This window comes from Schistocerca gregaria, chromosome 2 (assembly GCF_023897955.1).
Source record: "Schistocerca gregaria isolate iqSchGreg1 chromosome 2, iqSchGreg1.2, whole genome shotgun sequence".
NCBI lineage: Eukaryota > Metazoa > Arthropoda > Insecta > Orthoptera > Acrididae > Schistocerca > Schistocerca gregaria.
The window spans coordinates 1,021,762,556-1,021,774,784 of record NC_064921.1 but is presented as its reverse complement, the minus strand read 5'-3'; the positions used below and the strand labels follow the sequence as shown (position 1 = coordinate 1,021,774,784).

Sequence of the window (12,229 nt, the reverse complement as noted above, 5' to 3'; positions counted from 1 at the left end):
TTCGGATAGGTTGGTGTTGGTGGGAAGTATCCAGATAACTCGGACGGTGTAACACTGTGCCAAGATGTGCTGGCTGTGCACCAGGGCAGGGTGATCCTCATTACCAACAAACACTGTCTGCCTGTGTCCATTCTCACTCTCATTTGGCCCAAGTCGTTGTAATTATCTCTTTGTGGCTCTCCAACTGTCATTGTCCCCTGTCTCAGAGCCGCAGTTGCGTTCATTCTGTCCTCCTGCTACTGTCTCCTCTGTGTGTCACACTCTCCCTCTTGTTCTTTCTTGCTGTTAATATCTCAGTCATTCTTTCCTACAATTGCTGGCTCTCCCTCCATCCCTCCCTCCCTCCCTCATTGTCAGAGACTGTGTGTGTCGTTATCGCTGGCTCTCACGAATTTCCACTTTCTCCTTCTCGTATTCTTCTTCACTCTTTTCCTAGCACTGTTCCCTTATTGTCTACTATGTTGCACTGCCACTATGTTCCTATCTTTCTCTCATACTGCTGTGGTCTCCTGTGCTATTTCTGTACCACAACTTCTGTTTAGTATCTTCTAGAATTTATTACATCTCCTTTTTCAACTACTACTGTATCCTTCTCCCTCAGCATAAAGATGGTTGTTCGTACTTGTAGAATTTAGTGAGATGGTTGTTGGAAATGGTAGAATTTGATGAAGTGTAATGACCAGTGTCTGCATATTTCTAGTTCTTCAACTTCAGCTAGTTGACAATACTGTGTTTAGTGCATCTGCATGTGTGAAAGTGGAAATAGCATACTTAGTTTACAGTATCTGAAATGTAATGTTATGTATATTGGATTCAATTTTTATTGTGTATTAACATGTTTGACACATTAAATGCATTGGTGGCTGCTGGCTAAAGTTGATCGTGACCAGAAAGCCGAAAGTGCCAGTCAGCATTGTTAGATGTCTATCAGTTCATGAGAAGATTTCTTAGAGTGCAAGAATAGTAGTTTCTGTGTGCCACACCTGCATTTCAAATTATTAACCTGTGATTGTACAGTTATTATCTGTAATAATAATAAAATGCTTCAGAATGCTTACTGGGATTCAATCATGAGGAATCATTGACTCCAGTTCGAAATGATTACAAGTCACATTGTTGGAAAAGTTTGATTAACTTGTGAAAATGGTTACCACATATAGCTGTTTTTTTGTGTTTATGATTGATTTTGAGTATTGTATTGGACAAATGGAATGTGCAGTGGTGCTACATGCCTTGGCATTGTGTAAAATTAAGGTTTTTGCAGTTATTAGACATGCTGAATTAAAATTTCTGTGTCTATGTAGGCCCCAAGGAAAATATTGCACCCTCCTTACAGTTATTCTTGGTCTATTTTCAAATATGAAAATAATTACAGGAGACTTTCTTAGTGCAATATGTATCATTTCATACTTTAACTGATACATTAACATTCACAATGTGTGGGATTCTTTCATTTGGAAATTGATTAACTAGTGTTGCCATGTAGTCCATACCAAAGAATTACAGAATTTACTAAGCATCCAGGCATATAAGAAACTCCATGAGCAGAAAGTACATCAAACACCTCTTTGATTAGAATACTTAATGCAAAGAAGAAATCACAGCAACTTGATGATGTCATAGAAACAAGAATTGCTTCTAAACAAATAACATTAGAGTAGAAATACCAAGCAAGGTGGCACAGTGGTTAGCATACTGGACACATTCGGGAGGACAAGGGTTCAAATCCCCATCTAACCATTCACATTTAGGTTTTCTGCAGTTCCCCTAGATTGCATAAGTCAATTAGTGTGTTGGTTCCTTTCAAAGGACACAGCCAATTTCCTTCCCCAACCTTTCCTAATCAGAGCTTGTACTTCATCTTTGGTGACCTCATTTTTGACAGAATGTTGAACTCTGATCTTCCTTCCTTCCTTCAGTATAACCAATTTTGTTGTTGGGTTTCACTTGGGTCTTGGTGGGCAACAGTACACCAAACTGATAGTGAGAACCTGATCATTAAAAACTATTTGCCAGAATGTGTTTTTTTTTCCTCTACAAAATGTATATTTAAAAGGAATTTCCCTTTTGTAGGAATTCAATATTGTGGTAGCCAAAATATTATGAATGTATTGTTTGTTTAAGTTATCCAGTTTGATCCACATATTTGTATGGTCCCTAATTGTCATTGCAGCTGTATTTTGGTCTTGGACTTCTTAGCCAAGGTTGTTGCTAATGATGACACGTCTCTTTAAAATGCAGCCACAGGGGAGGGAGAATGTAAACTATAAGGCAAGGACAGAGGGAAGGTAGGTCCCATAGACATACTTGGAGATAGGGCACAAACACATTTGGACAAGAACGGGTCAGGAAAATTTCTGAAACTGACCTGACATTTCTTGATTATTACTTTTTCCAAGTACAAATCCAATCATTCTACACTATCTTCCGGACCTCTGTAAAAAGAAGGAGTTTATAAGTCCTTATGAAAAGTACTATGTCAAATTTCATGCAACATAGTCGTCATTTTCCAGGCTGAAGCTGTGTTGAAGGGGAAATAGGAAGACGAAAACGTACAGATGTTGACATTAGAGGTTCTGTTTGCTTACAACATGATAAAGTGCATTATTTAGCTTTAATATTTTGCAGCTTGATGGGTCATTTACAGTAATTTTATACATTGCCAATTTGTTGTAATATGCCTTTTCTTTTCATTTGTTCCATATTGATCATAGTGAAACATAGAAAGTTGGTTAATATTGCTCTTTACTTGTAATTTGATGTTCAGTATCCATTGACACACAGTGGTTCCTATTTCATTAGGCATCACTTGTCAGTCTACATCAATGAGGTAAATAAAAAATGAGTCAGTTATTCATCTTGCTGGAAATCTTGGGTGCTACTTCATGTGGTATTACTGAAAGTCCACAAAATTTTAATGCAATACTTGCTGGTGACTTTCAGTGGATGATAATGACCATTGGGGTTTTCTATTTACTGTCAACATCATCACCTGAAGATACCAGAAAACATTGCATGGGAAAATTATATTATACTACTAAAGAGTTTCTCAGCAGAGTGTGTTACTTTGAGGAATTCTTAAACAGTACACATAGTTAGTATTTTAATGTTTTATAAGTTTTGTTTTGAAGTGCAATTGGATGAAATCATTGTAGGAAACAACTTTTTAGTAATGACTTTCTCATTGATTCCATTTTTTGTTAAAAATGTGTTTGCAACCAAACTCTTTTTTTGTGACAGAAATGTTCTTCTATTTCAGAACAAAGCCGAAGAGACGATTTAGAATCTCTGGGGTATGTTCTCATGTACTTCAACAGGGGGTCGCTGCCTTGGCAGGGGCTGAAAGCTGCTAATAAACGACAGAAATATGAGCGAATCAGTGAAAAGAAAATGTCAACTTCCATTGATGAGCTTTGTAAGGGTTATCCAGGTGTGTGCATATATATCTGTGTGTGTGTGTGTGTGTGTGTGTGTGTGTGTGTGTGTGTGTGTGTGTGTCACATCAATTAAGTTGTTCTTGATGCATGTTGTGTTATACAGCTAATAAGTTGATCTTATTGTTTATTGCTCTTATTTTCCAGATAGTCATATCTCAGCATTATGGACATTTTCATAAATAGTATAACGGGAATTCTGCATGATGTTTCTTTAATAAGCATAGTTATTTCTGGAACAATATTGAATAGATGATAAATTTATCAACATTTCATAACAGTATTTCCAGTTTGTAACTTTTATTAAAATGTTATGCATAGTTTACAGTTATAGAAGCATGCTATGTAACATTGCTTGATTTTGAGAATCTCTTCATCGTGTGTGGTTTTTTTTACTCTGTATTGTCGCGTATGTACTGAAATTTACTTTCTGGAAAACGTGTGTATGAAATGACTTCAGCGCTTCCATGTTTGATAGGAAACATTGCTTTTGCCATTGTCATAATCATAATAAAATTTATTCCTTGGTCCAAAGTCTTGCTAGCATTGTTAACATTTGGACAAGAAAGGGTCAGGATATTTTCCAAAACTATGCAATCCTGTGGTTGTAAGTTCATGCAGTAGCCATCATTTGGGGATCTCTTGATGAATTAACCATTCCAATTGTAATCAGCAACTTCCAAACATTCATATCCTGTTTAAAGGAAACTGAAACACTTTCAAAGGCTTTACACAGCTGAAGACCTTATTTGAGTAGGGAGCTGTCTATGTGACTTTGACTACTTAATTCTAATCTTACCTGTACCATCTACTTGTAAATTACTGAATCTAGAATAACGGTACCAGAGCAGATAGAAAACTGTGTGATAAGCCAATTTCATTTCATTTTATTGATCAAAGTTTCTCAGGCCCTCGCCATTTGATTTTTTTGTGTTTGTGTATCTTCCATGCATTTATTCAGAAAAATACTCCAGAACACTAAAAACTATGGGAGTGAAACTATAAAGAAAGGTTTACCATAGTAGTTGTAGGGATCAGATTTCTCGTAGTGCAAGTAATTAGATAATTTGTAAAATAAAGAAAAGGCCACAGACACCAAAATGCACAAACGGTTGCTCCCATTGCTATGGTGAGCCTTGGCGCAGGTATATACAATTGGTTGGTGTACTGTGATGGGCAGGAATAACAGGAAATCACGTAGTTAGCAAGCTTATAGGTGCCACTTTTTGCAAAAAAATAACTCCACAGTTGTTCTACTTTCTGTTGGTCATTTATCATCAGTCAGGAGCAACAGTTAAGTATTCAGTGCTCTCCTAAGCAGTTTACTGTGAAATATAAATCAATGCTATGGATACAACAGACATGAAATTGTTAATGGAAGTGCTTCAAGGTGGTTACTTACAATCCTCTTGGTCGATTAAGTGTTGAGAACTGCTTTTATCTGTGATTCTTCAAAGATGCATGGGTAGAAGTGACTTGCGATGTTAAACGAAGAGATGCATTTGTGCTACATACTCCTATAGTCAGTAAAAGAATACCTCAGGAATAATTCGTATAAAAAAAAAAGAAAAGAAAGAAAAACCCTGGTAAATGAGAGTAAAGGCTTTGAACATCTTATTTCAGTCTGTAAATTGTGCTGAAGTTGGTAATCCTTAAATTACAGATTCTAATTCAAAGAAATTTTGGTACTTGTTTCCAATTAAATTTTATCCATGTGCACTGCTATGTTATCTTTTGTTGAGTCCATGTACTCACATGTAAAAGTGATTGAAGGTAAACTGCACTACTGAGTTTGTAATGGAGGGTAGTGCCACCGTTGTTGAAACTTTTGAATTCCTTTTCTGATGTCTCCCTTTATTTTGTATTTATACCAACTGCCGACATTTACTTTGTTTCACAGTGTGCAGTGTGTATGTAGAGTGAGGCAGCTGAGATGGACCACCCAAAATATATCCAGAACTAGTCGATATATCACTAGGTGATTTTTACTAAGCTGTAACGGACATTGTGTTGATTTTTTTGACATGCGAAAGTAATTTTTAAAAATTATAGGTATACTGAATTATGGTTCCATCTTCTATTTATTTTTTTAATAGTACTATCCAGTTCTTTTTTTCCTTTCCCTGTGGCATTGGAAATAATCTTTCAAGAGGACTTTAGTCACACAAGGTGTGGTACTCGATCAAGTAGTGACAAGCCATTAGCACCCCAAATCACTGTTCCACCTCCAGCGAAAGGGGTCCCACAAATGTGTGCTCTAACACAGAAGATGCAAGGAAACTCATAATGCAATTGTGGGTCATGTATTTGTTGTTATGACTGTCATATCCAGGGTGTATACGACCCGGGAGATCCGGGAAAAACCCAGGAATTTTTTCATCCGGGAGAAAATCGGGAAAAACCCAGGAATTTTTTAGAATTCTGGGAATTTTTCATTGTTTTAGATTTCAGTTAAATTTTTGTGCTTTTGACTCGTAAGAACCAATACTCTAACAAAGGACATTACTGTATACCGCTATTGCAGAATAATGCTGCAGCAACAAAACATGAACGAGAGAAAAAAACGAAAATAAAACTTAAGTTGCAAAGAAAATGTGCCGTATTCAACAACAAAACACAGTGCTCACACAAGCGTCTGCTAACAGTAAAGTGTATCAAAGGCTTTGTAACAACAAATTGCCTCCAATGAGCGTGACGTGACAACTGTTTAAATTAGATTCGTTTGAGCAGCTGTGGGCGGGCTCTTGCGCATGCGCAGTTGACTCGCGTGTGAGTAGTACCTTCTCCCGCTTCTGGTTACAGAAATGTGGCTGGGCGCCAGTACTTAATATTGCTCCGATTCAGAAATATAGCAAATCTGGCGCTGATGCCCAGAGCAGTCTGAGTTGGGGTGGGGAGGTAGGTCGTCTCCACATGACCTGTGTTTACCTTCAGCGATATATATAAAATAGAAAGAAACTTCCACATGGGAAAAATATATTAAAAACAAAGATTCCAAGACTTACCAAGTGGGGAAGCGCCGGTGGATAGGCACAATGTATAAAACACACACACAGAATTTGAGCTTTCGCAACCGGCGACTGCTTCGTCAGGAAAGAGGGAAGGAAAAGGAAAAGGAAAGATGAAAGGATGTGGGTTTTAAGGGAGAGGGTAAGGAGTCATTCCAATCCCGGGAGCGGAAAGACGTACCTTAGCGCACGCACACACACACACACACACACACACACACACACACACACACACACACACACAAAAACACACGCTGTCCTCAGCTGGCGAGATCACATGACATGAGCTATGAGTGGCTTACAAAAGCACATCACAGTCTCGATTTTGAATGCTTCGGAAAGTGACATGTGCATCTAGGTGGAATTCAAAATTATACCTTTGTAATACGCAGCGTACATGTTTCTATAGTGCCAGGAAATTCTACATTGGTATATAAAACCATAAACATTCAAACAATTGATGGGTTTTGCAGTGCTGAGGAAGAGTATACTGTCACTTAACACGGAAAAAGTGTCTTTTCACCCGGGAGAAAGTGTATTTTTAATCGGGAAATCAGGGAATTTTTTTTCCTTGTCCACGTATACACCCTGATATCAGACACTCATTGTCGTCGTTGAACGCTGATAAATGCTACACACCAGATCCAGACAGACAGTACTGCATGTTGAATTTCATCTGGACATGTCACGTCACAGTCTTATATAAGGGGCGTTCAAAAAGAAACAAGCTGGAGTCCAGATTGTGCAAACCAGTGACAGGAGGATAATAATGTGGTGTGTGTAACGAGGTGGTGGTCTGACCAGAGCATGGAAGTTCACAGCCCGTCGCTAGAGAGAACACTTCCACATCACGTGACTTTACAGAGCTAGCAGCAGCAGCATGAATCACTCGTCCAACACTGCTAGTCGCATTGCATACAGTGACATGGAGGTGTCAATAGAAGGGCAAACAGGTGTTGTTTGTTTTCTAACAGCGGAAGGAGTAGGAGGAACAGGCATTCATCAACAAATGTCACAAGTGTATGGCAAACACTGCATGTCCCTTGCAAGGGTCAAGGCATGGCACAAGTGCTTCAGGGAAGGACGGGTGTCGTTAGCTGATGATACATGGTCCAGAGCACCACACTGCATTACCGATGTCATCATCCAGCTGGTGGATGCACTCATTACCCAGGACCTGTGAGTGACAGTGAAAGCCATAGCCGCCATGGTTAGATTGAGCATCGGAAGTGTTCACATCATCTTGAAGGAACGACTGCACATGTGCAAAGTGTGTGTCTAATGAGTGCCCCACAGTCTATAACCATACCAGGAAGCTTGTCAAATGGCCTACTGTCTTGCTCATCTGCAACACTATGCTCGGGGGCGAAATGTGTACCTGGCACGAGTGGTGGCTGGAGATGAGTCATGGTGTCATCACTTTGAACTAGAATAAAAATGCAAAGTCTTGAGTGGAAGCATCCAGGGTGACCACCACCAAAAAAAGCTAAGGCCATCCACATGAGTGCAAGAAAGGTTATTCTGACGTTCTTCTTTGATCAAAATGGCCCTCTTCTGATTTATTCATGCAGCGCCGGACAACAATTAATGCCTAGTGTTACTCCCAAACCTTAGACACCCTTCACCAAGTGATCAAATTAAAATGACCAGGCAATCTCAACTGTCGGTTCATTCTGCTTCACGACAATGCAAAGCTTCAAACGGCCAACACAGTCACAGCACTCCTGCAGAAATTCAAATGGGAGGTTCTTGGCCCCCTCCATACAGTCTGGACATCTCTCCCTGTGATTATTGCAATATCGTCGCAATAATCGGTGCTGAAACTACACATTGTTAGAAGACTGATTTACAGAAATTACAATTAAAACTTAACTCGTTAAATTAACTGAATACATCGAAAACTTCCATCTTTTTTCAACAGTTTCTTCTACTACAAGAGTTGAGACGCATTATTTGTTTAAATGATGAAATTAATATATATAGTTTCGAAAGCAATCCTTTTGACAAAACTGTTAATTACTTGGGAATTAATTCAGGGCTGGTTGTGCTAACATATTTTCGAATGGAGCCAAATAGACATTTTAAGAATACGAGCATTTCATCCTCTAAAAAATTACCATTATTACAGAATTTATACTTGTTTATAAGTCAACAGTAGAATTTATGTTGCAAGACAATTACATGTTTCACCCTATAACAGAAAATATTAACTTGGAATACTCAAAATAAATTGGAAAATCAATTTCATACATAAAGCTAAGCACAAAATTAGATCTGTTGTTATAATCTTTAAAACTGAGGGTCAACCTTTCTCTATTATGAAAATGCAGATTATATTCACAGCAGATGGCAAAACAAGAGGGAAATTAAAATTATCCCAGCTTGCTTTGTCACAAAGTTAATGTGAAGACTTTTCCTTCTTAAATGAATAGATAAGGCTCAGAATCGTCAATGCTGTCATGTTATAGCATAGTTAAATTTCTGTATCTCTTCTTTTCTCACAATTAGGGGATTAAATCAAACAATGGAAACTCCAGGTAGGATTATCAATAATGTAGGAAAAGATAGGTTGGTACTTACCATAAGGAAGACACGTCGATTTGCAGACAGGCACGATTAAGACACTTGCATGTAGCTTTTGGCCAGTCTTCGTCAGTGTACACACACACACACACACACACACACACACACACACACACACACACACACACACACACACACACACGCGCGCGCCTTCCAACTCCAGGATCTCAGGCTGGAATGCAACATCACATGGGATACAAGCAGCAATCTGGAGGGGTAGTAGTGTACGGGTGGGGGGAGAGACAAACGCTGTCTGGTGGAGTGTGCAGGGACCAGACTCAAACAGGTGCAGTGTCAGGTGGCTGTTGATAGAGAGGTAGGGGGGGGGGGGGGGATTATAGGAGCAGGGAAAGACGGAGGGGTGCATTGGCAGCAGAGGGCTGCAAATAAACTGGGTGCGAGATGAGGATGGGGAGGAGATGATAGGACTGGGGGGGGGGGGGGGGTGGAAACTGTGGTGTGAAGTGTATGGGGACAGTATGTTACCATAGATTGTGACCAGGATAATTACAGGAGCGGAGAATGTGTTGGGCGGGCACATGGAGTGGGCAGGTTTTGCACTTCCTTTTCCAGTCCTGTCACTGGTTTATCCTACTCCATCACGGGCTGTCCATCAGCCATTTCATTCATTTACCAACTCTCCTGCAGTCACTGCACAGATTTTTTTTAATTTTTTTTTTTATTGGTGGACTACCAACCAGCTGTCCACCAGGATGAATGGCCACTACCAAATTGTGACCTAGAGCAAAGTAGACCACCCTATAGCACAAAATGCAGCTGGGCATAACACACTTGATTTCAGTGGCTGCTTCACTCCCTGAGTCATTTGGATCCCACCCTCCACCACCAGCTTTTCCGAACTGCACAGATGGGAGTTATCCTTAAAACAAATTCTCCACGCCCTCTGCTCCTCTAATTCTCCTGGCCTCAATGTACGGTAACATACTGTCACCACACCCTACGTCCTATCATCTCCTCCCCATTCTCGTCTCCCAACCTGCGTATTTGCAGCCCTCTGCCAATGCTTCCACTCGTCTTTCCTTGCTACTCTAATTTGTTGTTCCTTTTTTTCCCTATCTCCCTACCCATAGCCTCCTGACTCTGAGCCTGTTGGAGTCTAATCTCTGCACACTCCACCAGACAGCATTTGTGTCTCTCCCCACCCGTACATTACACCCCTCCCTCCCGATTGCTGCTTGCCTCCCACATGGTTGCATTCCAGCCTGAGATGCTGGAGTTGGCAGTCGTGTATGCGTAAGGTATCTAGTTTGCTGTCCGTGTGTGTGTGTGTGTGTGTGTGTGTGTGTGTGTGTGTGCGCGCGCTGACAAAGGCTGTGACCAAAAGCTACATGTGTGTTCTTTAATCATGCCCGTCTGCAACTTGGCATGTTTTCTTTGTGATAAATAGGGGATTAACGTTTCAGTTGTATTTCTTACTTGTACAGTGTGTTACAGGAGAAAGATGTTTTATTTCTAAGAACAACAAGATGTCTATTTTTATAATTTTGGTAATACAAATAAATATTAGACTGTGCTGATTGCAAAAATTATATGTACTGATAATATAATAATAACCACAAATATTATGTCATGCAAAAAACAAGATAGTATTAACTGTTGGAAAAAAAATCACGCAAATAAAAAGTTGTCTACATATAAAACATATTCATTTACAAAAACCTGAATGACTTGAGCATATTGACTGAAGGACTGGAACCTGGAGTTTCCTCTATTTTTCCTTGAACTTGATCCTAACTTCCATTTTAAGGTTGTTTTCTTCTTCCAGGATTCCTCTGTCTCTGTTAACAATATTTTTGCATTGTACTTCTCTCAAATTAAACATAATTTTAACGAATGAAGCTTGTCTGGTTTTTCCAACAACTACCTGTTCTTCACCGTAACCATATGTTGTCTGCCTTTTTGATAAGAGAATGCAAGTCGACACTCATGACTTTGGGATAAATTTCCACTTCCAGCAGTTTCATTATCATTTTTCGAGTGGTTACCAACATCGATGTTGCTTGAAAGGACCACAGTATCTTCAGTTGTGTCATTGTCATTAACTGCAATTATCCCCTCGAAAATGTGTGGGATCATATCAGTAACCATTTAGCTTATATCGTCTATCTTCATCTCAGCTGCTACACCACCAGTTTGGAATTGTTCTTGCTTTCACTTAGCTTTCCTTTTCTTTGTTCTTGCTTTCAAGTCCTTCCAAATTACTTTAAGATGCTGTTTTGACCTTCGTGTAAGAGCCTCTGCACTGAATTCAATGTGTGTGTTTTTTCCCAAGCATATTTTATCCTTTTTAGCATGTTCACATCGTGCTTTTTAGGTTCAAAAGTAGTTGTAAAATTTCATTCTTTCAGCAAACCGCTCTCTTTCATCATCATCATTTAAGTCTGATTATGCTTTTCAGCATTCAGTCTGGACATAGTCCCCCTTATAAAATTCCTCCATGATCCCCTATTCCGTGCTAACATTGGTGCCTCTTCTGATGTTAAACCTTCTACTGCTGAACCCGTGAGTCTCTTGGGTAACCTTGCTTCTCCCATGCGTGTAACATGACCCCACCATCTAAGCCTGTTCATCGTGACTGCTACATCTATAGAGTTCATTCCCAGTTTTTCTTTGATTTCCTCATTGTGGACACCCTCCTGCCATTGTTCCCATCTACTAGTACCTGCAATCCTAGCTACTTTCATATCCATAACCTCAACCTTGTTGATAAGGTACCCTGAATCCACCCAGCTTTCGCTCCCATACAACAAAGTTGGTCGAAAGATTGAACGGTGCACAGATAACTTAGTCTTGGTACTGATTTCCTTCTTGCAGAAGAGAGTAGATCGTAACTGAGCACTCGCTGCATTAGCTTTGCTACACCTCGCTTCCAGTTCCTTCACTATGTTGCCGTCCTGTGAGAATATGCATCCTAAGTACTTGAAACTGTCCACCTGTTCTAACTTTGTTCCTCCTATTTGGCACTCAATCCGTTTATATTTCTTTCCCACAGACATTACTTTCGTTTTGGAGATGCTAATCTTCATACCATAGTCCATACATTTCTGATCTAGCTCTGAAATTTTACTTTGCAAACTTTCAATTGAATCTGCCATCACAAATAAGTCATCCGCATATGCAAGACTGCTTATTTTGTGTTCACCTATCTTGACCTCACCCAGCCAGTCTATTGTTTTCAACATA

The 12,229-nt window shown here is 39.6% G+C and overlaps 1 protein-coding gene across 1 annotated transcript in view; it reads left to right on the top strand.

Annotated features, from left to right (window-relative positions):
* The window catches only part of LOC126335525 (casein kinase I), a 94,776-nt gene that overhangs the window by 36,362 nt on the left and 46,185 nt on the right, over positions 1–12,229 (top strand). The window contains exon 6 of the mRNA XM_049998885.1: positions 3,260–3,430. Within this exon, the coding sequence (XP_049854842.1) occupies positions 3,260–3,430 (171 nt within the window). The remainder of the gene's footprint in view (positions 1–3,259; positions 3,431–12,229) is intronic.